Source organism: Melospiza melodia, unplaced genomic scaffold (genome assembly GCF_035770615.1).
Source record: "Melospiza melodia melodia isolate bMelMel2 unplaced genomic scaffold, bMelMel2.pri scaffold_184, whole genome shotgun sequence".
NCBI classification, from domain to species: domain Eukaryota; kingdom Metazoa; phylum Chordata; class Aves; order Passeriformes; family Passerellidae; genus Melospiza; species Melospiza melodia.
In genome coordinates, this window is record NW_026948527.1 from 1 (window position 1) to 25,929 (window position 25,929).

Below are 25,929 nucleotides of genomic sequence, written 5' to 3' on the forward strand. Positions count from 1 at the left end.
TCCTTCATCCCTTCATCCCCTCCATCCTCATCCTCCTCCCCACCCCCCGAGCCTTCATCCCTTCATCCTCTCCCTCCTCATCCTCTCCCGGGCCTTCCATCCCCCGCCGCATCCTCCTCCATCCTCATCCTCCCCCTCCATCCTGGTCCTTCATCCCCATCCCCCCCCCATTCCCATCCTCCTCCTCCTCCTCTTCCCGAGCCTTCATCCCTTCATCCTCTCCATCCTCCTCCTCCTCCTCCGGGGCCTTCATCCCCCCCTTCCTTCGCCATCCTCCTCCTCCTCCTTCCCCCCGAGCCTTCATCCCTTCATCCTCTCCATCCTCTTCCTCCCCCCCCTCATCCTCCCGAGCCTTCATCCCCCTCCATTCCCATCCTCCTCCTCTTCCTCCTCCCCTCCTCCGGGAGCCTTCATCCCCCCCTGCCCCCCATTTTCCTCCTCCTCCTCCGGGGCCTTCATCCCTTCATCCTCCTCATCCTCTCCCCCCCCTTTTCCTTCCTCCTCTCGGAGCCTTCATCCCTTCATCCCCCCCCATCCTCCTCATCCTCTTCATCCTCCCGCCCCTTTTCCTTCCTCCTTCCTCCTCCTCTCGGAGCCTTCATCCTCCTCATCCTCCCCCCCCCCCCCCCCACTTTTCCTTCCTCCTCCTCCTCCTCCTCCGGGGCCTTCATCCCTTCATCCCTTCCATCCTCCTCATCCTCCCGCCCCTTTTCCTCCTTCCTTCCTCCTCCTCCTCCTCCTCCTCCTCCTCTCGGAGCCTTCATCCCTTCACCCCCCCACCCCTCCTCCTCCTCCTCCTCCCCCTCCCGAGCCTTCCTCCCCCCCCCCCCATCCTCCTCCTCCTCCTCCTCCTCCTCCCCCCGGGCCCCCCCCGGCCCATGAGCGGCCGCCATGGATTGTTTGTGCATCGTCACCACCAAGGTACCCCAAAACCCCCGGGATTCACCCCAAAAACCGCCGCGGGGGGGGGAGGGGCGGTGTTGGGGCCCTTGGGGGCATTTTCGGGGGGCTCTGGGGGGGGCAGGGGGGGTTTTGGGGGGCTCCGAGGGGATTTTGGGGGGGGGGATTCGGGGGATCCTGGGGAGGATTTTGGGGAGGGTTTTGGGGGTCCTGGTGGGGGGGGGATTTGGGGGCTCCGAGGGGATTTGGGGGGGTCCTGGGGGGTCTCCGGAGGGGATTTGGGGAGAATTTGGGGGATTTTGGGGGGGTTCCGTAGAGATTGGGGTGGGTGGGGGGGTCTGGAGGGGATTCGGGGGCGTCTGGGGGGGATTTGGGGCATTTTGGGGGGTCCTGGGGGGAATTCGGGGCATTTTGGGGGCATTTGAGGCATTTTGGGGGGTCCTGGGGGGATTTTGAGGCATTTTGGGGGGTCCTGAGGGGGATTTTGAGGCATTTTGGGGGGTCCTGAGGGGGATTTGGGGCATTTTGGGGGATCCTGGGGGGGATTTTGGGGGGCTCCGGGGGTGTTGCAGGTGATGGGGGAGGGTCCCTGGGGGGGATTTTGGGGGGTTCCGATGGATTTTGGGGGGTCCTGAGGGGATTTTGGGGGGTTCCGAGGGACTTGGGGGGGGGTCCAGGCTGATTTTGGGGGTCCTGAGAGGATTTGGGGGGGTCCTGGGGGCACCTTGGGGGGATTTGGGCATTTTGGGGGGTCCCGAGGTGGTTTTGGGGGCAGATTTTGGGGTTTTTGGGGGGGAATTTTGGGGGGTCCCGACCCCTGCGAGGCCTCGCTGTGGATTTTGGGGGGGATTTTGGGGTTTTTTGGGGGTGGGGGAGGGGCGGTGTCCCCCCAAATCTCGGGGTGTCACCACGTGGCGGCCGCGGCGTTTCCATGGCAACGCGCGGGGGAGGGGACAGCGCACGTTGGGGGCGGGGGAGGGGGGGGGGGGGGGGTCCCGGATCCGGCGTGGAACCCCAAAAATCCGCCCCGAAAACCCAAAAATGCCCCAAAATCGGCACCAAATACCCCTAAAATCGGCACCAAATCCCCCAAAATCCGGCATAAAACCCCCAAAAAATCCGCCCCAAAAACCCTAAAATCTCCCAAAATCGGCACCGAAAGCCCCAAATTCCCCAAATCCGGCATGGGACCCCCAAAAATCCGCCCCGAAAACCCTCAAATCCCCCAAAATCGGCACCAAATCCCCAAACCCCCCAAAATCGGCACCAAATCCCCCAAATTCCCCAAAAATCCGCCCCAAAACCCCTCAAATCCCCCAAAATCGGCACCAAAAACCCTCAAATCCCCCAAAATCGGCACTAAAACCCCCAAATTCCCCAAAATCGGCACTAAAACCCCCAAATTCCCCAAAATCCGGCACGAAACCCCCAAAAATCCGCCCCAAAAACCCTGAAATCTCCCAAACCCGACCCTAAAACCCCCAAATTCCCCAAAACCCCCCCTAGAACCCCCAAATTCCAGAAAATTGGCCATCAAACCCCAAAATCTGCCCCGAAAACCTAAAAATAACCCAAAACCAGCACTAAAACCCCAAATTCCCCAAAATTGGCCATCAAACCCCAAAAAATCTGCCCTAAAATCCTGAAATGCCCCAAATCCAACCCTGAAACCCCCGAATCTCCCCTTAAATCCCCAAAACCCGGCCCTAAAAACCCCAAATTCCCCAAAATCAGCCCTAAATTCCCACAAATTGTCCCCAAAACCCCCCAAAACCGGACCAAAACCCCCAAAATCGATCCTAAAACCCCCAAACCTGCCACCAAAACCCCCCAAAATGACCCTAAAAACCCACAAATCCCCTAAAACTGGCCATAAACACCCCCAAATCCCCTAAAATTGGCCCCAAATCCCCCAAATCCATCCCTAACCTAAAAATCCCCCAAGTTGGAGCTAAAAGCCCCCAAATTCCCCAAAATTGGACCCAAAACCGACCCTAAAACCCCCAAATCCACCCTAAAAAAAACCCAAATTCTCCAAAGTCGGCCCCAAAACCCCACAAAATCAGCCCCAAACACCCACAAATCGCCCCTAAATTCCCCAAAACCAACCCTAAAACTGCAAAATCCCCCAAATCGTCCCGAAAGGCCCAAAATCTGCCCCAAAAATCCCCAAACCCCCCAAAACGACCTTAAACCCCCAAATCGGCCTCAAAAAATCCCCAAAATGGCCCTAAAATCCCCCAGCCCCGCAAAATTGGCCCTAAAACCCCAAAAATTGGCCACAACAACCCTCCCCAAAATGGCCCTAAAACCCAAAAATCGACCCTAAAACCCAAAAATTGGCCCTAAAACCCCAAAATTTGCCCTACAAACCTAAAACCCCAAAATCAGCCTTGAATCCCCCAAAATCGGTCCTGAACTCCCCCAGATCCCTCAAGATCGACCCTAAAACCCCAAATTCAGCTCTAAAAACCCCCAAATCCCCAAAATCGGCTCAAATGCCCCAAAATCGGCCCCAAATGAGCCTGGAATGCCCCAAAATCTCCTGAAATTGGCCCAAAATGAGCCCAGAGAGCCCCAAAATCCCCAAAATCAGCCCTGGAACCCCCAAACTGACCAAATCCCCTGAAATCGACCCCAAATCCCCTCAAATTGGCCTTGGAACCCCAAATTTGCCCTAAAACCCCAAAATCGGATATAAAATCCCAAAATTGGAGCCAAAACCCCTGAAATTGGACCCAAACTGCCCAAATCCACAAAGCTGATCCCAAAATTCCAAAAATTTGGTCGTAAAATCCCCAAACTTGGCCCCTAAAAGCCCCAAAATTGACCCAAATCCCCCCAAATCTGCCTGAATTCCAAAAAATTCACCTGAAAACCCCAAATCTCACCTGAATTCCCCCAAAATTCACCTAAACCCCCACAATTTGTCTGAATCCCCCCAAATTCACCTGAACTTCCCAAAAATTCACACCGAACCTCCAGAAATTCACCTCAAACCCCCAAAATTCCCCTGAAAACCCCAAATTTCCCCTGATTCCCCCAAATCCCCTCAGGATCGGCCCGGCCCTCCCCAGAGCTGCCGGAACTCTTCCAAAATCGGCCCCAAAATCTCCAAAATTCCTCCCAAATCCGCCTCAAACCCGCTCAAAATTCCACCCCCCACCCTCACTCCTCTTTCCAGCCCCGACTTCCCCTCAGGAATTCCCAAATTTGCCCAAAATCGCCTCAAATTTCCCCAAAATTTGCCCCAAAATCGCCCCAAATTCCCCCTCCCGCCATTCCCACGCCGTTGCCACGGCAACCAAGCCCCGCCCCCTTCACTGCCGTTCCCGCGGCAACCAGGCCACGCCCCCTCCTCCCCCTGTTGCCCCGGCAACGCCTTCCCGCGCTCGTTGCCACGGCAACGCCGCGCCAAAAGCGGAGGCCCCGCCCACTCAGCCCCCTCCCACGTGACCGCGGGGTGGCGCGCGTTGCCGTGGAGACGGCGAGGGGCGGGGTTTGCGTGAGGGGAAAGGGGCGGGGCTTCCAAAAGGGCGGGGACGGGGGCTCGGAGGGGTCAAACGAGGACAGGTACAGGGTGAGGGGGGGCGGTTAGGGGGTCTTGGGGGCTTTTTTGGGGTCCCGAGGTCCCTCTTGGGGGTCCTGGGGGCCGTTTTAGGAATTTTCTTCGTGGTTTTCGGGTCCTTTTTGGGGTCCTGAGGCCCCTCTTTGGGATCCCGGGATCTGTTTTGGGCTTTTTCTCGATGGTTATGGTGGGTCCTGAGGCCCCTCTTGAGGGTCCTGAGGGGGTCCTGGAGGTCTCTGTGTTTTGCGGTGCCCGAGACCCCACCTGGGGGTCCTGGGGGCCGTTTTAGGAATTTTCTCGGCGGTTTTGGGGTGCCCGAAGCCCCTCTTGAGGATCCTGAGGGGCTCCTGGGGGCCATTTTGGGCCTTTTCTCCGTGGTTTTGTGCGTCCTGAGGCCCCTTTTGAGGGTCCTGAGGGGATCCTGGGCGTCTTTGTGGTTTTGGGGTGTCCGGGGCCCCTTTTGGGGCTCCTGAGGTCCCTCTTGGGGGTCCTGAGGGGTCCTGGGGTCCCATTTTAGGAATTTTTTCTCGATTGTTTTTGTGGGTCCTGAGGCCCCTCTTGAAGGTCCTGAGGGGGGCCTGGGATTCTCTGTGGTTTTGGGGTGCCCGGAGGTCCCGATTAAGAGTTTGGGGCTCCTGAGGGGCCTCTCAGGAGGTTCTGGTTGGGGTCCTGGGGTCGTTTGGAGGCCCTGGTGCCGCTCTCTATGGTTTGGGGGTCTCTCTGTCCCCCTCTCTATGACCCTGGAGGTCCCGGGGGTCTCTCTGTCCCCCTCTCGATGGTTTTGGGGTCTCTCTGGGCCCCTCGCGATGATCCTGAGGCGATCCTGGGGGTCGTTTTGAGCTCCTGCTTCTCCTCTCGATGGTTTCGGGGGTCCCGGGGGTCTCTCTGGGCCCCTCTCGATGGTTTTGGGGTCTCTCTGTCCCCCTCTCTATGACCTTGGAGGTCCTGGGGGGTCTCTCTGTCCCCCTCTCTCTGGTTTTGGGGTCCCTCTGTCCCCCTCGGGGGTCTCTCTATGACCCTGGGGGTCTCTCTGTCCCCCTCTCGATGGTTTTGGGGTCTCTCTGTCCCCCACTCTATGACCCTGGAGGTCCCGGGGGTCTCTCTGTCCCGTCTCTGTGGTTTGGGGGTCCCTCTGTCCCCCTCGGAGGTCTCCTCTATGATCCCGGTGCTCCCGGTGGAATTTTGGGGGTCCCGGGGGGGGTCTGGGGTTCCAGAGGGGTCTCAGCCCCCCCTTTACACCCCCCCAAGCCCCTCCCCCACCCCTTGATCCCCTCCCCGTTAATCCCCGTTAATCCCGGAGGAGCCTCCGCGGGTGGGGGAGGGGAATCCCGGATCAGGGTTTGGGGGGGGGTCCCGGTGCCCTGGGGGGGGTCCCGGGGGGGTCCCGATGGCGGGCACGGCCCCGGCCCCGTTGGCCGCGGGGTGCCCGGGGGGGGTCCCGGTAACCGGGGGGTGCCCGGGGGGGGGTCCCGGTGCCCCGGGGGTGCCCGGGGGGGGTCCCGGGGTGCGCGGGGGGGGCCCGGGGGGGGGGGGTCCCGGTGTTTCTCGCCGCTGCTCTGCCAGTGCCGCCTGGTCTGGAGGGACCGGAGCCTCTTCGCTGGCCTTCGGCTGCAAGGTGGGACGGACCGGGGGCACTGGGATTAGGTGGGACGGACCGGGGGGCACTGGGATGGACTGGGATGGACTGGGAGGGACTGGGAGGGGATTTGGGGGCACTGGGGGGCACTGGGATGGACTGGGATGGACTGGGAGCAACTGGGGGATACTGGGAGGGGATTTGGGGGCACTGGGGGCACTGGGATGGACTGGGAAGCAACTGGGAGGGACTGGGAGGGGATTTGGGGGCACTGGGGGGGACTGGGGTTAGACTGGAATGGACTGGGATGATACTGGGATGGACTGGGGGCACTGGATGGACTGGGAGGGAGTTTGGGGGGGACTGGGGGCACTGGGAGGGGATTTGAGGGCACTGGGGGGCATTGGGATGGACTGGAATGGACTGGGATGATACTGGGATGGACTGGAGCGACTGAAGGAGACTGGGAGGGGATTTGGGGGCACTGGTATGGGCTGGGAGGGCACTGGGATGGACTGGGAGGGCACTGGGATGGACTGGGATGGACTGGGGGATGCTGGGATAGACTGGGATGGGATTTGGGGGGGACTGGGACAGACTGGATGATACTGGGATGGACTGGGAGCGACTGAAGGAGACTGGGAGGGGATTTGGGGGCACTGGGATGGACTGGGATGGACTGGGAGCACTGGAAGGGGCACTGGGAGGGACTGGGAATGACTGGGGGATGCTGGGATAGACTGGGATGGGATTTGGGGGGACTGGGACAGACTGGGATGATACTGGGATGGACTGGGGGGCACTGGGATGGACTGGACAGACTGGGATGGACTGGGGGCAACTGGGAGCACTGGAGGGGGCACTGGAGGGAACGGAGCCTCTCGCCCACCTTCGGCTGCAAGGTGGGATGGACTGGGGGATACTGGGAGGGACTGGGAGAGGTTCTGTGGGCACCGGGAACACTGGGACCCTCCCAATCCCCTCCCAGTTCCATACTGGGAGCACTGGGACCCCCCCAGTCCCTCCCAGTCTCCCCCATTCCATACTGGGACCCCCCAGTTCCATACTGGGAGCACTGGGACCCCCCCCAATCCTCTCCCAGTTCCATACTGGGAGCACTGGGACGCCCCAGACCCCCCCATTCCATACTGGGACCCCCCCAGTTCCATACTGGGAGCACTGGGACCCCCCCCCCAGTTCCATACTGGGAGCACTGGGACCCCCCCCAATCCTCTCCCAGTTCCATACTGGGAGCACTGGGACGCCCCAGACCCCCCCATTCCATACTGGGACCCCCCCAGTTCCATACTGGGAGCACTGGGACCCCCCCAGTCCCTCCCAGTCCCCCCCATTCCATACTGGGACCCCCCCCCAGTTCCATACTGGGAGCACTGGGACCCCCCCCCCAGTCCTGACCCAGTTTCCTCCCAGTTTAATCCTTCCCAATCCCCAAACTGGGATTAACTGGGATTAACTGGGCGGAGCCGTCGAACCGCCTTGATGTGCATAAACGCCCCGAATTTGCATAAATTTGCATGGTTTTTGGGGGGCGCTCATCTGCATAAATTTGCATGCGTTACAGAAATACCGGTACCAAGATGAGGACAGCCCCCCCCTGGAGCAGAGCCCCGCCCACCTGCCCAGCCAGGTAAGGCCCCGCCCACCCGAGAGGCCACGCCCATTTTGGGACACACCACCCCCATATATGGAGAAGCCACACCCCTTTTAGAGGCCACGCCCCTTCAGGACACGTAATGTCCAAATATAGACAAGGCCACGCCCCCTTTAGGAGGCCACACCTCCTTTGGGTCAGGTAACAGCCAAATATGGTCAGGCCACGCCCATTTTTAAAAGCCACGCCCACCATGCCCAAATATGGACATGGCACCGCAAAGTTGGGGTGGCCACGCCCCCTTTGGCCATATACGGACAAGCCGCGCCCCCTTGGAGGCCACGCCCATTTATGGGCCACAGCCGCCAATTTTGTGAGGCCACGCCCCTTTGGAGTTGGCCACGCCCCTTTTGGGAGGCCACACCCCCAGGGAGGGCAGTAGTGACGTCACCGGAAGCAATGATGACGTCACGGGCTTTCCGATGACGTCACTGCCCTTGCCATAACATCATCAGCCATGCGAATGACGTCACAGGTGGGAGTGACGTCACTGATGATGTCACCGATGACGTCACAAGAGTCGGGACGGGGGGGGTTGGGGTGGGGGAGGGGAATTTGGGGCCGTTTTTGGGTTTTGGGGAGGAGCTGGGGGAAAATTTGGGAATTTGGGGGGAAATTTGTGGAAAATCCGGGAGTTTTTGGGGTGCTCGGGGCTGAATTTGGGGACTTGGAGGGATTTCTGAGGGGAAATCGGAAATTTTGGGGGGAATTTTGGGGGGAATTTGAGTTTTTCTTGGAGTGGTTTGGGAATTTTTTTGGGGGGAATTTTTTTGGGGGGATTTTTTTGGGGAATTTTTTGGGGAATATTTGGAGGAATTATTTTGGGGGAATATTTTGGGGAATTTTCTGGGAATTCTTTGGGGAATTTGGGGATGTTCCGGGGGGGGTCTGGGGTCTCTGACCTCCCCTCCTCCCCCAGGCCAACTCTCCCCCCGTCATCGTCAACACCGACACCCTGGAGGCCCCGGCCTATGTGAGCCCCAAAAATCCCAAAATCTCCCCAAAATCCACCCAGAACCCTCCGGAATCACCCCCAGAATTCCCTCTGGAATTGGCCCAAACTCCCCCAAAAATTCCATGAAAATCCCCCCAAAAAATTCCATCCCAATCCCCCCAAACCCACCCCAAAATTCCCCCCAAAACCCACCCCAAAATTCCCCCCAAACCCATCCCAAATTCCTCCCTAAATTTCATCCAAATTCATCCCAAATTCCTCCCTAAATTTCATCCAAATTCATCCCAAAATTCCCTCAAAATCCTCCCAAAGTCCATCCCAAATCCACCCAGAACCCCTCAGAAATTCCTCCAAAATTCCTCCAAAATTCCCGCAAAATTCCCCCAAAATTCCCCAAAATTCCTCCCAGATCCCCCCAAAATTCCCTCAAATTCCAGCTCAAATTCCCCCCCAAAACCCCCAGATTTCCCCCCAAAAATCCCCAAAATTCTGATTTTTTTTTGTGTTGGCAGGTGAACGGCACCGAGGGGGAGATGGAATACGAGGAGATCACTCTGGAGAGGGTGAGAGCCCCAAAATCCCCCAAAATCTCCCCAAAATCTGCCCAGATCCACCTGGGAACCCCAAAATCGGAACTGGGAGCCCCAAAAACCCCTGGGAGCCCCAAAATCTCCCAAAATTCACCCAAAAATCCAACTGGGAACCCCAAAATCTCCCAAAATTCACCCAAAAAATCCAACTGGGAACCCCCAAAATTCACCAAAATTCACCCAAAAATCCAACTGGGAACCCCCAAAATTCACCCAAAAATCCTTGAAAACTCCTCCTGGAAATGCCCAAAATTCTTTGGAGTTCCCAAAATCCACCGGGAGCCCTAAAAATCCACACGGGACCCCCAAAAATTCCCAAATCAGCCCCAAAAAATCCACTTGGGACCCCCAAAAAACCCCAAAATTCTCTTTTTTTTTAGTTGTTTTTATAGGAATTTTTATGGGATTTTCGAGGTTTTGGGGGTTTTTTAGGGTCTGGCTGTTCTGGGGGTTTTGGGGGTGAATTTTGGGGTTTTTTTGGGGCGTTTTGGGTCTTACAGGACCCCAAAATCCATCTGGGACCCCCCAAAAATTTCATTTTCTGCTCATTTTTGAGGGATTTTTTTGTATTTTTAGGTTTTTTTTAGGGTCTGGCTGTTCCGGGGGTTTTGGGGGTGGGTTTTGGGGGATTTTTGGGGTGTTTTGCTCTAACGGGACCCCAAAACCCCGCAGGGGAACTCGGGGCTGGGGTTCAGCATCGCGGGGGGCACCGACAACCCCCACGTCGGGGACGACCCCGGGATCTTCATCACCAAAATCATCCCCGGGGGCGCCGCCGCCCAGGACGGGAGGCTCAGGTGAGGAACGACCCCAAAATCACCCAAAATTACCCCAAAATCGGGTTCAGGACTCCCAAAAACCCCAAAATCCACCCAGAAACTCCAAAATCCACCTAAAACTCCTAAAAACCACCCTGGGCTGGGAGGCTCAGGTGAGAAATGACCCCAAAATTACCCCAAAATTGGGTTCAGGACCCTCAAAAAGCCCCAAAACCACAAAATCCACCACCACAAACCCAAAATCCACCCCAAAATCGGCTTTGGGATACCCAGAAACCCCCAAATCCACCCCAAAATCATCCCGGGGGCGCCGCCGCCCAGGACGGGAGGCTCAGGTGAGAAATGACCCAAAATCACCCAAAATTACCCCAAAATTGGTTCAGGACCCCCAAAAACCCAAAATCCACCCCAGAAACTCCAAAATCCACCACCAAAAACCTCAAAATCCACCTAAAACTCCGTAAAAACCACCCTGGGATGGGCAGCTCAGGTGAGAAATGACCCAAAATCACCCAAAATTATCCCAAAATCGGGTTCAGGACCCTCAAAAACCCCAAAATCCACCCCAAAATCATCCCCGGGGGCGCCACTGCCCAGGACGGGAGGCTCAGGTGAGAAATGACCCCAAAATCTCCCAAATTACCCCAAAATTTTGTCCAGGACCCTCAAAAACCCCAAAACCCCAAAATCCACCCCAAAACCCCAAATTCACCCAAAACTCCCTAAAAAACACCCCAGGATGGCGGCTCAGGTGAGAAATGACCCAAATTCACCCAAAATTCAGCTTAGGGCCCCCAAAATCCTCTCCAAGACGCCCTAAACTCCCAAAATTCCAGATTTTTTCCCAAAAATCCAGGATTTTTTCCCAAAACTCCCCGATTTTGCCCCAAGCCAGGGTCAATGACAGCATCCTGTTTGTGAACGAGGATGTGTGGGAGGTGCCCCCAAAATGGCCCCAAATCCCCCCAAAAATTCACAAAAAAACCCCCAAAATTCCAGATTTTTTCCCCAAAAATCTTCAATTTTCCCCAAAAATCCGGGATTTTTTCCCAATACCCCCCGATTTTCCCCCAAAACCAGGGTGAACGACAGCATCCTGTTTGTGAACGAGGCCGACGTGCGGGAGGTGCCCCCAAACCTCCCCTAGAACCGCCCCAAAATTGCCCCAAATCCCCCCAAACTCACCCAAAACCACCCCGAAACCACCAAAAATTCGGGATTTTTTCCCAAACCGCTGGAATTTCCCCCAAAACCAGGGTCAATGACAGCATCCTGTTTGTGAACGAGGCCGGCGTGCGGGAGGTGCCCCCAAAACTGCCCCAAACCCACCCCCAAACTCCCCCAAAATGGCTCGAACCCTCCTAAAATTCACAAAAAAACCCCCAAAATCTCAGATTTTTTCCCAAAATCCGGGATTTTTTTCCCATAACCCCCCGATTTTGCCCCAAACCAGGGTGAACGACAGCATCCTGTTTGTGAACGAGGCCGGCGTGCGGGAGGTGCTCCCCAAATCCCCCCCCAAACTCACCCAAAATGGCTCGAACCCTCCTAAAATTCACAAAAAAAAACCCCAAAATCTCAGATTTTTTCACAAAAATCCGGGTTTTCCCAAAACCCCCCGTTTTTGCCCCAACCCAGGGTGAACGACAGCATCCTGTTCGTGAACGAGGCTGACGTGCGGGAGGTGCCCCCAAAACGGCCCCAAAATCTCTCCTAGAACTGCCCCAAACCGCCCCAAAACAGCTCAAAACCCCCCAGGAAACCCCAAAAATTCGGGATTTTTTCCCAAAACCCCCCGATTTTCCCCCAAAACCAGGGTGAACGACAGCATCCTGTTCGTGAACGAGGCCGACATGCGGGAGGTGCCCCCAAACCAGCTCCAAACACCCCAAAATTCACAAAAAAAATCCCCGAAATTCCAGATTTTTTCCCCAAAAATCTGCGATTTTTCCCAAAAATCCGGGATTTTTTCCCAAAACCCCCCGATTTTCCCCCAAACCCAGGTGTGAACGACAGCATCCTGTTTGTGAACGAGGCCGACGTGCGGGAGGTGCCGCACTCGGCGGCCGTGGAGGCGCTCAAGGAGGCCGGCGCCGTGGTGCGGCTCTACGTGATGAGGAGGAAGGTCCCGGCCGAGAGGGTGGTGGAGGTCAAGCTCATCAAAGGGCCCAAAGGTACCCCAAAAAAAACCCCAAAATCACCCCAAAATCCCAAAAACCTGAAACCCCTCTGTGACCCCTCAAATCTGGCTCAAAATCCAGCCCAAAGTCCGTGACATCTACCCCAAAATCCAGCCCAAAAATCCCTGAAATCCAGCCCAAGAATCCACCCCAAAATCCGTGACACCTACCCCAAAATCCACTCCAAAATCCCTGAAATCCACCCCAAAATCCACTCCAAAATCTCTGAAATCCAGCCCAAAAATTCACCCCAAAATCCGTGACACCTCCCCCAAAATCCACTCCAAAGTCTCTGAAATCCAGCCCAAACATTCCTGAAATCCAGCCCAAAAATCCACCCTAAAATCCATGACACCTACCCCAAAATCCACCCCAAAATCCCTGAAATCCAGCCCAAAAATCCACCCCAAAATCCGTGACACCTACCCCAAAATCCACCCCAAAATCTCTGAAATCCACCCCAAAATCCACCCCAAAATCCGTGACATCTACCCCAAAATCCACTCCAAAATCCCTGAAATCCACTCCAAAATCTCTGAAATCCACCCCAAAATCTCTGAAATCCACCCCGAAATCTCTGAAATCCACCCCAAAATCTCTGAAATCCACCCCAAAGTCCAGCCCAAAAATCCCTGAAATCCACCCCAAAATCCAGCCCAAAAATCCCTGAAATCCACCCCAAAAATCCACCCCAAAACCCATGACATCTACCCCAAAATCCAGCTTGAAATCCAGCCCAAAATTCCCCAAATCCAGCCCAAAATCCCTGAAATCCCACCCCAAAATCCCCCAAATCCACCCCAAAATTTTCTGAAATCCACCCCAAAATGCCCCTGGGGGGAGGAGGAGGAGGAGGAGGAGGAAGGTCCCGGCCGAGAGGGTGGTGGAGGTCAAGCTCATCACAGGGCCCAAAGGTACCCCAAAAAAACCCCAAATTCACGCCAAAATCCCAAAAACTTGAAATCCCACAAATCTGGCTCGAAATCCAGCTGGAAATCCCCAAAATCCAGCCCAAAATCCCTGAAATCCAGCCCAAAATCCAGCCCGAAATCCCCCCCAAAATCCCCCCCAAAATCCACCCCAAAATTCACCCCAAAATCCACCCCAAAATCTCCAAATTCCACGCCAAAATCTCTGAAATCCACCCCAAATTGCTGAAATCCCGAAATCCACCCCAAATTCCATGCCAGGACCCCCAAAATGGACCTGGGATCCCCAAAATCCACCCCAGAATCTCCCAAATTCCCCAAAATCCACCCGGGAACCCCAAAATTCCCCTAAAACCACCCCAGGGTCCCCAAAATCTCCCAAATTCAGCCCAAAATTCTCCTGAGGGGCCAAAAATCCACCCCAAATTCCCCCCGGGAGCCCCAAATTTGGGGACATTTGGGGACATTTGGGGGCATTTGGGGACCTCCCAAGGGGACACCGGGGGAGGGGACAGAGGGGGGGACAGAGGTGACAATGAAGGGTGACACAGGTGACAATGGAGACAGGTCACCATCAAAGGTGACACAGGTGACACTGAAAGGTCGCACAGGTGACAATGGAGACACAGGTGACAATGAAAGGGGACACAGGTGACAACGGTGACACAGGTGACAATGGAGACAGGTCACAATCAAAGGTGACACAGGTGACACTGAAAGGTGACAATGGTGACACAGGTGACAATGGTGACACAGGTGACAGTGAAAGGGGACACAGGTGACAATGGTGACACAGGTGACAATGGTGACACAGGTGACAATGGTGACACAGGTGACAGTGAAAGGTGACACAGGTGACAGTGAAAGGTGACACAGGTGACAATGGTGACACAGGTGACACTGAAAGGTGACAATGGTGACACAGGTGACAATGGTGACACAGGTGACACTGAAAGGTGACAATGGTGACACTGAAAGGGGACACAGGTGACAATGGTGACACAGGTGACAACGGTGACACAGGTGACACTGAAAGGTGACACAGGTGACAATGGAGACACAGGTGACAATGGAGACACAGGTGACAATGGAAGGTGACAATGGTGACACAGGTGACAATGGTGACACAGGTGACACTGAAAGGTCGCACAGGTGACAATGGTGACACAGGTGACAATGGTGACACAGGTGACAGTGAAAGGGGACACAGGTGACAACGGTGACACAGGTGACAATGGTGACAATGGGAGGTGGCAATGGAGGGGTCAAAGTGGGGGAGACGACAACAACAACAAAACGGGGGTGACAGTAACGGTGACAACAACGGTGACAGGGGTGACACCGAGGGCGGGTGACAGTGGGGGGGAGGTGACAATTGGGAGGTGACAATCAGGGGGTGACAATGAAAAGTGACAGTGGTAGAGGTGACAAAGGGGGGGTGACAACAGCAACAAAACGGGGGTGACAACGGTGACAGAGGTGACAGCAGCGACAGTGGTGGCAATGGTGACCGAGGTGACACTGAGGGGGGAGGGAGGTGACAATGGGAGAGGTGACAACAACAAAACAGGGGGGGGGTGACAACAACGGCAACAGTAACGGTGACAACAACGGTGGCAGTAACGGTGACAATAACGGTGACAATAACGGTGACAGTAACGGTGACAGTAACGGTGACAACAACGGTGACGATAACGGTGACAACAACGGTGACAGTAACGGTGACAGTAACGGTGACAACAACGGTGACAGTAACGGTGACAGTAACGGTGACAATAACGGTGACAACAACAGTGACAGTAACGGTGACAACAACGGTGACAGTAACGGTGACAGTAACGGTGACGATAACGGTGACAATAACAGTGACAGTAACGGTGACAGTAACGGTGACAGTAACGGTGACAGTAACGGTGACAATAACAGTGACAGTAACGGTGACAATAACGGTGGCAGTAACGGTGACAGTAACGGTGACAATAACGGTGACAACAACAGTGACAATAACGGTGACAGTAACGGTGGCAGTAACGGTGACAGTAACGGTGACAGTAACGGTGACAACAACAGTGACAATAACGGTGACAGTAACGGTGACAGTAACGGTGACAGTAACGGTGACAATAACGGTGACAGTAACGGTGACAGTAACGGTGACAGTAACGGTGACAGTAACGGTGACAATAACGGTGACAACAACAGTGACAATAACGGTGACAGTAACGGTGACAGTAACGGTGACAACAACAGTGACAATAACGGTGACAGTAACGGTGACAGTAACGGTGACAGTAACGGTGACAACAACAGTGACAGTAACGGTGACAGTAACGGTGACAGTAACGGTGACAATAACGGTGACAGTAACGGTGACAATAACGGTGACAGTAACGGTGACAGTAACGGTGACAATAACGGTGACAACAACAGTGACAATAACGGTGACAGTAACGGTGACAGTAACGGTGACAACAACAGTGACAATAACGGTGACAGTAACGGTGACAGTAACGGTGACAGTAACGGTGACAACAACAGTGACAGTAACGGTGACAGTAACGGTGACAGTAACGGTGACAATAAGGTGACAATAACGGTGACAGTAACGGTGACAGTAACGGTGACAGTAACGGTGACAACAACGGTGACAATAACGGTGACAGTAACGGTGACAGTAACGGTGACAGTAACGGTGACAACAACGGTGACAACAACGGTGCCAGAGGTGCCACCGGCGGGGGGGGTGACAGCGGGGGGGAGGTGACAACGTGGAGGTGACAATTCAGGTGACAATTCAGGTGACAAAGGGGGAGGTGACAACAACAAAACGGGGACGACAAAGGTGACAACGGTGACAATAACGGTGACGGTAACGGTGACAATAACGGTGACAACGGAGGTGCCACCGGGGTGGGGGTGACAGCTGGGGGGGAGGTGACAATGTGGAGGTGACAGTGGGGGAAATGACCGCGAGGAGGTGACAAATGGGAGGTGACAAGGAGGAAACGACGACAAAAACGGGGGCGACAACAGCGGTGACAACAGCTGGTGACAACAACGGTGACAGAGGTGACACCATGGGGGGGGTGACAGCGGGGGGGAGGTGACAGCGGTGCCCCTCCCCCCCGGGCAGGTCTGGGGTTCAGCATCGCGGGGGGCGTGGGCAACCAGCACATCCCGGGGGACAACAGCATCTACGTCACCAAGGTCATCGAGGGGGGGGGCGGCGCACAAGGACGGGCGGCTGCAGGTCGGGGACAAGATCCTGGCCGTGAGTTGGGGACACCGGGGGGGGGCTTGGGGACATTGGGGGTGTTGCGGGGCTGAGGGGGGTGTTGGGGACATCGGGGAGGCCCGGGGGGTTTGGGGACATTGGGGGGGTTGGGGACATTGGGGGGGTTGGGGACATTGAGGACATCTGGGGGTTAGGGGGTTTGGGGACATTGCGACGGTTGGGGACATTGGGGGACATTGGGGGGATTGGGGACATCGGGGACATCCGGAGGGTTTGGGGGATTGGGGACATTGCGACAGTTGGGGACATTGTGGGGATTGGGGACATTGGGGGACATTGGGGGGGTTGGGGACATTGTGGGGGTTGGGGACATTGGGGAGGCCCGGGGGGTTTGGGGACATTGCAATGACCGGGGACACCGGGGACATCTGGGGACATCGGGCGGGGTGGGGACACCTGGGGTGTTGGGGACATTGGGGACATCCGGGGGGTTTGGGGGTTTGGGGACATTGCGACGGTTGGGGACATTTGGGGACATTGGGGGACATTGGGGGGGTTGGGGACATTGGTGGGGTTGGGGACATTGGGGGACATTGGGGAGTTTGGGGACATTGTGACGGTTGGGGACATTGGGGGGGTTGGGGACAGACAGTGGGGGGGTTGGGGACATTGAGGACATCTGGGGGTTTGGGGACATTGGGGGGTTTGGGGACATTGTGACAGTTGGGGACATTGTGGGGGATTGGGGACATTGGGGGGGTTGGGGACATTGGAGACATCTGGGACACCGGGGTGGGCTTGGGGACATCTGGGAGGTTGGGGGACATTGCAGAGGTGGGAAACTTTGGGGACATCAAGCGCACCAGGAGGTTTGGGGACATCAGGAGGGGTTGGGGACATTGGGGACACTGGGGACATTCGGGGGCGTTGGGGACATCAGGGGTTAATGGGGGATTGGGGACATTGGGGACATTGGGGACACTGGGGACATTGGGGACATTGGGGACATTGGGGACACTGGGGACACCGGGGACATTGGGGACATTGGGGACACCGGGGACATTGGGGACATTGGGGACATTGGGGACACTGGGGACATCGAGGGTTAAAGGGAGATTGGGGACATCTGGGAGATTTTGGGGGGCTTTGGGGACATTGTGGGGATTTGGGGGTGTTGGGGACATCGGGGAGGTGGCCGGGGTGGGGCGGTGGCACTGCTGTCCCCATGTCCCCTCCTTGTGTCCGTGTGTCCCCCAATCCCCTGGCCTTGATGTTCCCAATGTCCCCAATCCCCCACAAATGTCCCAAACACCTCCAGTGTCCCCAAACCCTCGTGATGTCCCCAATGTTCTCAATGTCCCTGTTGTCCCCAATCCCCCACAATGTCCCAAACCCCTGAATGTCCCCAATGTCCCCAACGTCCCCAGTCCCCACAGTGTCCCCAATGTCCCCAACGGTGTCCCCAGGTGAACAACGTCAGCCTGGAGGACGTCATGAACGATGTCCCCAAATGTCCCAAACTCCTTCCAATGTCCCCAGTGTCCCCAGAGTCCCTGATGTCCCCAAACCGCCCCAATGTCCCCAAGGTCCCCAAAACCCCCTGATGTCCCCAATCCCCCGCAATGTCCCCAAACCCCCACAGTGTCCCAGCACCCCGATGTCCCCAATGTCCCCAGTGTCCCCAAACCCCCCAGATGTCCCCAATCCCCCAAACTCCCAGGTGTCCCCAATGTCCCCAATGTCCCCAATCCCCCATTAACCCCCGATGTCCCCAACCCCCCCGAATGTCCCCAGTGTCCCCAATGTCCCACCCCTCCTGATGTCCCCCAACTCCCCCAATGTCCCCAAGCCCCCCCTGATGTCCCCAATGTCCCCGGTGTCCCCAGTCCCCTATTAACCCCCAATGTCCCCAAACCCCCCCAACATCCCCAACGTCCTCAGTGTCCCCAATGTCCCCAACCCCTCCTGATGTCCCCAAACCTCCTGGTGCGCTTGATGTCCCCGAAGTTTCCCACCTCTGCAATGTCCCCAACCTGCCAGATGTCCCCAAGCCCACCCCGGTGTCCCAGATGTCTCCAATGTCCCCAACCCCCCCAATGTCCCCAACCCCCCCAATGTCCCCAAACCCCCACAGTGTCCCAACACCCCGATGTCCCCAATGTCCCCAATGTCCCCATTGTCCCAAACCCCCCTCAATGTCCCCAGCACTCCCAATGTCCCAAACCCCCCCAATGTCCCCAGTGTCCCCAATGTCCCCAGTGTCCCCATTGTCCCCAGTGTCCCCAACACTGTCCCCAACAATGTCCCCAAGGTGAACAACGTCAGCCTGGAGGACGTCATGCACGAGGACGCGGTGGCGGCGCTCAAGAACACCTACGACGTGGTGTACCTGCGGGTGGCCAAGGCCACCGTGCCCGGCCTCGGGGACACCTACGGGCCCCCCGACGTCACCGGCTGTGAGTGACACGCGGGGACAGTGGGGACATTGGGGACACTGGGGACATTGGGGGCATTGGGGGCATTGGGAGGGTTTGGGGACATTGGGAGGGCTTGGAGGGGTTGGGGACATTGGGGATTTGGGGACATTGGGGGCATTGGGGACATTGGGGATTTGGGGACATTGGGGGCATTGGGGACATTGGGGGGATTTGGGTTACTGGGGACATTGGGGACATTGGGGGGATTGGGGACAGTGGGGACATTGGGGACATTGGGGACATTGGGGGCATTGGGGACATTGGGGGGATTGGGAGGGCTTGGAGGGGTTGGGGACATTGGGGACATTGGGGGGATTTGGGTTACTGGGGACACTGGGGACATCAGGGACACCAGGGACATTGGGGACATTGGGAGGCCTTGGGGACATTGGGGACATTGGGAGAGTTTGGAGGGGTTGGGGACATTGGGGATTTGGGGACATTGGGGACATTGGGGAGATTTGGGTTACTGGGGACATTGGGGACATTGGGGACATTGGGGGACTGAGGACAAATAGGGATGCTGGGGACATGGAGGGGACATTGGGGACATTGGGAGGGTTTGGAGGGATTGGGGACATTGGGGATTTGGGGACATTGGGGGGATTTGGGGACACTGGGGAGGGACATCGGTGTTGGGACCTCCTCTGTCCTTGTGTCCGTGATGTCCCCAATGTCCCCACTGTCACAAATGTCCTGTTTTCCTGTGATATCCCCCATGTCCCCAATGTCCCCAACTGTCCCCAATGTCCCCAGTGTCCCCAATGTCACAAATGTCCTGTTTTCCCATTATACCCCCCATGTCCCCAACGTCCCCAGTGTCCCAAATGTCCCGTTTTCCCGTGATACCCCCAATGTCCCCAGTGTCCCCAATGTCACAACTGTCCCCAATGTCCCCAATGTCCCCAGTGTCCCCAATGTCCCCACTGTCACAAATGTCCTGCTTTCCCGTGATAACCCTCAATGTCCCCAATGTCCCCGATGTCCCCAACTGTCCCCACCTGTCCCCAGCCTACTCGGCCCACCTGGACTCGGAGCTGCCCCCCCAGAGCTCCCTGTCCTTGCTGTCCCCAATGTCCCCAATGTCCCCAGTGTCCCCAGTGTCCCCAGTGTCACAAATGTCCTGTTTTCCTGTGATACCCCCCAATGTCCCCAACTGTCCCCAGTGTCCCCAATGTCCCCACTGTCACAAATGTCACAAATGTCCTGTTTCCCCGTGATACCCCCCAATGTCCCCAATGTCACAAATGTCCTGTTTTCCCGTGATGCCCCCCAATGTCCCCAATGTCCCCTGATGTCCCCACGTGTCCCCAGCCTACTCAGCCCACCTGGACTCGGAGCTGCCCCCCCAGAGCTTCCTGGGCCCCGAGTTCCCCCCGGCGCTGACCCCGACGTCCCCGCGGCGCTTCTCGCCCGGCCCCAAGGAGCTGCTGCCCGACGACGACGTGCCCAGGTCTGTCCCCAAATGTCCCCAAGGTGTCCCCAAGGTGTCACTGATGTCCCCAAGGTGTCACTGATGTCCCCAAGGGTCACTCAGGGTCCCCAGGGGTCACTCAGGTCTGTCCCCCTGGGGCTTCTCGCCCGGCCCCAAGGAGCTGCTGCCCGACAACGACGTCCCCAGGTCTGTCCCCAAATGTCCCCAAGGTGTCCCCAAGGTGTCACTGATGTCCCCAGGGGTCACTCAGGGTCCCCAGGGGTCACTCAGGGGTGTCCCCAGTGTCCTTCTCGCCCCGCCCCAAGGAGCTGCTGCCCGACGACGACGTCCCCAGCTCTGTCCCCAAATGTCCCCAAGGTGTCACCGATGTCCCCAAGGGCTCTGGAGTGTCCCCAGGTGCCACCAATGTCCCTGGAGTGTCCCCAGTGACCCCGAACTGGTCCCACCCCACCCAGGGGCTCCCCAAGGTGAACATCAGCCTGGAGGACGTCACGCAAGATGTCCCCAAATGTCCCCAGCCCCGAGTGTCCCCAGTCCCCCCTTTATCCCCAGTGTCCCCAAATGTCCCCAAATGTCCCCAAATGTCCCCGATGGCGTCCCCAGGGACCCGCGGCGCATCGTGATCCCGCGCGGCTCCACCGCGGCTGTCACCCCAATGTCCCCAATGTCCCCAAATCCCCCCAGTGTCCCCAATGGCCCCAAATCCCCCCAATGTCCCCAATGGCCCCAAACGTCCCCAACGTCCCCGATGTCCCCAATGCCCCCAATGTCCCCAATGGCCCCAAATCCCTCCAATGTCCCCATTCTCGCCAATTCCCCCAGTGTCCCCAAATCCCCCAAAATGTCCCCAATGTCCCCAAATCCCCCCAATGTCCCCCCAATGTCCCCAATCCCTCCAATGTCCCCAATGTCCCCAAATCCCCATAATGTCCCCAATGTCCCCAAACGTCCCCAACGTCCCCAATCTCCCCAATGTCCCCAATGTCCCCAATGTCCCCAATGTCCCCAATGTCCCCAATGTCCCCCATGTCCCCAATGTCCCCAATCTCCACTATATCCCAATATCCCAATGTCCCCAACGTCCCCAACGTCCCCGATGTCCCCAATCTCCACTATATCCCAGTATCCCAATATCCCAATGTCCCCAAATGTCCCCAATGTCCCCAGTCCTCCCAATGTCCCCAATGTCCCCCAATGTCCTCAACGTCCCCAATGTCCCAGACATCCCCAAATCCCCCCAATGTCCCCAAACGTCCCCAACGTCCCCAGTGTCCCCAAACGTCCCCAACGTCTCCAATGTCCCCAAATGTCCCCAACGTCCCCGACGTCCCCAAACGTCCTCGACGTCCCCAAATGTCCCCAATGTCCCCTGCTGTCCCCAGGGACCCGCGGCGCATCGTGATCCCGCGCGGCTCCACCGGGGCTGTCACCCCAATGTCCCCAATGCCCCCGAACATCCCCAGTGTCCCAAGTGTCCCCAATGTCCCCAGTGTCCCCAAATGTCCCCAAATGTCCCCAAATGTCCCCAGGGACCCGCGGCGCATCGTGATCCCGCGCGGCTCCACCGGGCTGGGCTTCAACATCGTGGGCGGCGAGGACGGCGAGGGGATCTTCATCTCCTTCATCCTCGCCGGCGGCCCGGCCGACCTCAGCGGGGAGCTGCGCAAGGGCGACCAGATCCTCTCGGTGGGTGGCCCTGGGGACACCCTGGGGACACCCGGTGGCACTTGGGGACACCAGGGGACGGGGTGGAATGGGGCGGTTTGGGCGTTTTCTGGGGGTTTTTGTGGAGTTTTTTTGGGGTTTTTGGTCGCCACCATCATCATCCTCGCCATGGGAAGGGGTCCCAGGCCACCCCCAGATTGTCCCCAGGGTGTCCCCAGGATGTCACATCCCCTTGGTGGCACTTGGGGACGTCAGGGGTGGCGGTGGAATGGGGCAGTTTGGGCGTTTTTTGGGGTTTTTGTGGGGTTTTTGGTCGCCACCATCATCATCCTTGCCATGGGAAGGGGTCTCAGGCCACCCTCAGATTGTCCCCAGGGTGTCCCCAGGATGTCACATCCCCTTGGTGGCACCTGGGGACACCTGGGTTGGAGGTGGAATAGGGTGGTTTGGGCGATTTTTGGGGTTTTTTTGGGGTTTTTTGGGGTTTTTGGTCGCCACCATCATCATCCTCGCCATGGGAAGGGGTCTCAGATCATCTCTGGTGTCCCCAGAGTGTCCTCTGGCACTGGTGATACCTTTGGGGACACCTGGTGGCACTTGGGGACACCGGGGACGGGGTGGAATGGGGCGGTTTGGGCGTTTTTTGGGGGTTTTTGTGGAGTTTTTTTGGGGTTTTTGGTCGCCACCATCATCATCCTCGCCATGGGAAGGCGTCCCAGGCCACCCTCAGATTGTCCCCAGGATGTCCCCAGGATGTCACATCCCCTTGGTGGCACTTGGGGACATCAGGGGTGGCGGTGGAATGGGGCGGTTTGGGCGTTTTTTGGGGTTTTTGTGGAGTTTTTGGTCACCACCATCATCATCCTCGCCATGGGAAGGGGTCTCAGGCCACCCCCAGATTGTCCCCAGGGTGTCCCCAGGATGTCACATCCCCTTGGTGGCACTTGGGGACACCTGGGTTGGAGGTGGAATGGGGCGGTTTTGGGCGCTTTTTGGGGGATTTTGTGGAGTTTTTTGGGGTTTGTAGTCTCCACCATCATCATCCTCGCCATGGGAAGGGGTCTCAGATCATCTCTGGTGTCCCCAGAGTGTCCTCTGGCACTGGTGATACCTTTGGGGACACCTGGTGGCACTTGGGGACACCAGGGGACGGGGTGGAATGGGGCGGTTTGGGCGTTTTTTGGGGGTTTTTGTGGAGTTTTTTTGGGGTTTTTGGTCGCCACCATCATCATCCTCGCCATGGGAAGGCGTCCCAGGCCACCCCCAGATTGTCCCCAGGGTGTCCCCAGGATGTCACATCCCCTTGGTGGCACTTGGGGACACCTGGGTTGGAGGTGGAATGGGGGCGGTTTGGGCGTTTTTTGGGGTTTTTTTGGGTTTTTGGTCTCCACCATCATCATCATCCTCACTATGAGAAGGTGCCCTCGAGGTGCCCAGATTGTCCCCAGATTGTCCCCAGGGTGTCCCCAGCTGTCCCCACCCGTCCTCGGTGTCCCCAGATGTCCCTAAATGTCCTTTTTTTCCCCATTTCCCCCCTGATTTCGCCCCATTTTTCCCCCAATTTTCCCCAAAATTTCCCGTTTTCCCCCCGTTTCCCTGCTCCAACCCTGTCCCCGAGTGCCACCACCTCGATGTCCCCAAATGTCCCCAAATGTCCCCGCAGGTGAACGGGGTCGATCTGCGCGGCGCCACCCACGAGCAGGCGGCGCTGGCGCTCAAGAACGCCGGGCAGTCGGTGACCATCGTGGCACAGTACCGGCCCGAAGGTGACAGCCCTGTCCCCAAATGTCCCCAAGGGTCCCCAAGGGGTGTCACCAACGTCCCCGAGGGCCACCAAACCCCTGGGAGTGTCCCAAATCTCCTGGGAGTGTCCCCAAGGGTCACCAGATGTCCCCAAGGGTGTCCCCAGGGGTGTCCCCAGTGACAATCGTGGCCTAGTATGGGCCCGAAGGTGACACCGATGTCCCCAAATGTCCCCAAGGGTCCCCAAAATCCCGGGAATTCACCCCAAAATCCGCCCCCATTGTTCCAGAGTACGGGCGCTTCGAGGCCAAGATCCCCCAAATATCCCCAAAATCACCAAAATGTCCCTAAAAATCAGAAAAAAATCCCCAAAATTCCCAAACTCCCACAAATCCCCTCAATGTCCTGGGTGCCCCAACCCCCCCAAAATTCCCAATTTTCCCAAAACCCCCGGGATTCACCCCAAATTCCCCCCCAATTCCAGAGTACGGGCGCTTCGAGGCCAAGATCCCCCAAAATATCCCAAATACCCCCAAAATTCCCAAATCCTCTCAATGTCCTGAATCCCCCAATGATCCCAAAATTCCCAATTTTCCCAAAACCCCCGGGATTCACCCCAAATTCTCCCCGAATTCCAGAGTACGGGCGCTTCGAGGCCAAGATCCCCCAAATACCCCAAAATATCCCCCAAAATCCCAATTTTCTCAAATCCCCCAAACCCCTCCTTGATCCCAACCCCCCCAAAATTCCCAATTTTCCCAAAACCCCCGGGATTCACCCCAAAATCCCCCCCATTGTTTCAGAGTACGGGCGCTTCGAGGCCAAGATCCCCCAAATACCCCAAAATATCCCCCAAAATCCCAATTTTCTCAAATCCCCCAAATCCCCCAAACCCCTCCTTGATCCCAACCCCCCCAAAATTCCCAATTTTCCCAAAACCCCCGGGATTCACCCCAAATTCTCCCCGAATTCCAGAGTACAGGCGCTTCGAGGCCAAGATCCCCCCAAAATATCCCAAATACCCCCAAAATTCCCAAACCCCCTCAATGTCCTGAATCCCCCAATGATCCCAAAATTCCCAATTTTCCCAAAACCCCCGGGATTCACCCCAAATCCCCCCCCGAATTGCAGAGTACAGGCGCTTCGAGGCCAAGATCCCCCAAAAATCCCAAAAATATCCCCCAAAAATCCCAATTTTCTCAAATCCCCCAAACCCCTCCTTGATCCCAACCACCCCAAAATTCCCAATTTTCCCAAAACCCCCGGGATTCACCCCAAATTCTCCCCGAATTCCAGAGTACAGGCGCTTCGAGGCCAAGATCCACCAAATACCCCAAATACCCCAAAATTCCCAAATACTTTCAAAATATCCCAAATATCCCAAACCCTCTCAATGTCCTGAATCCCCCAGTGATCCCAACTCCCCCAAAATTCCCAATTTTCCCAAAACCCCCGGGATTCACCCCAAAATCCCTCCCATTGTTCCAGAGTACGGGCGCTTCGAGGCCAAGATCCACGACCTGCGGGAGCAGCTCCTGAGCAGCAGCCTCGGCTCCGGCAGCGCCTCCCTGCGCAGCGACCCCAAACGCGGCTTCTACGTCCGGTGGGGACACCTGGGGACACCTGGGGACACCTGGGGACGTTTCGGGGTTTTTGGGATTTTTTTTCGGATTTTTTTCAGATTTTTTTCGGATTTTTTTCGTATTGTTTTCGGATTTTTTTCCGATTTTTTTTCCGATTTCTTTCAGATTTTTTTCGGATCTTTTTTGTGATCTTTGGTGATTTTTTTGTGATTTTTTTTGGTGGCTTTTTGGCAATTTTTTGAGGTGTTTTTCAGATCTGGGATCTCGGGGACATTTGAGGGATTTGGGGGTTTTTGGGATTTTTTTGGGGGGGATTTTTTCTGAATTTTTTGGGACTTTTTGTGATTTTTTTTTTGGCAAATTTTTTGCAATTTTTGTAGGAGTTTTTTGGTGATTTTTTGGAGAGGTTTTTTTGGGGGATTTTTCAGATTTGGGACCTTGGGGACACTTGGGGACCTCGAGGGGATTTTTGGGTTTTTTGGGACATTTTGGGTATTTTCAGGACTTTTTTGGGATATTTGGGATCTCTGGGCTCTCACTGGGCTGAACTGGTTCATACTGGGACAAACTGGGATGGACTGGGGGACACCGGGGGTGACCCCGGGGAGGTGACACAGGTGACACAGGTGACACACAGGTGAC

At 56.6% G+C, this 25,929-nt stretch overlaps 1 protein-coding gene across 1 annotated transcript in view; it reads left to right on the forward strand.

Annotated features, from left to right (window-relative positions):
• The first annotated feature begins 834 nt into the window (after positions 1–834).
• Positions 835–25,929, forward strand: part of LOC134433515 (disks large homolog 4-like) — a 32,678-nt gene continuing 7,583 nt past the window's right edge. The window contains 14 exon segments of the mRNA XM_063182349.1: positions 835–921; positions 7,627–7,692; positions 8,636–8,689; positions 9,184–9,234; positions 9,934–10,058; positions 11,121–11,166; positions 12,091–12,214; positions 16,283–16,365; positions 16,367–16,420; positions 18,696–18,840; positions 20,176–20,314; positions 21,826–21,982; positions 23,625–23,727; positions 25,193–25,307. Of these exon segments, the coding sequence (XP_063038419.1) occupies positions 892–921; positions 7,627–7,692; positions 8,636–8,689; positions 9,184–9,234; positions 9,934–10,058; positions 11,121–11,166; positions 12,091–12,214; positions 16,283–16,365; positions 16,367–16,420; positions 18,696–18,840; positions 20,176–20,314; positions 21,826–21,982; positions 23,625–23,727; positions 25,193–25,307 (1,292 nt within the window). The 5' untranslated portion in view covers positions 835–891.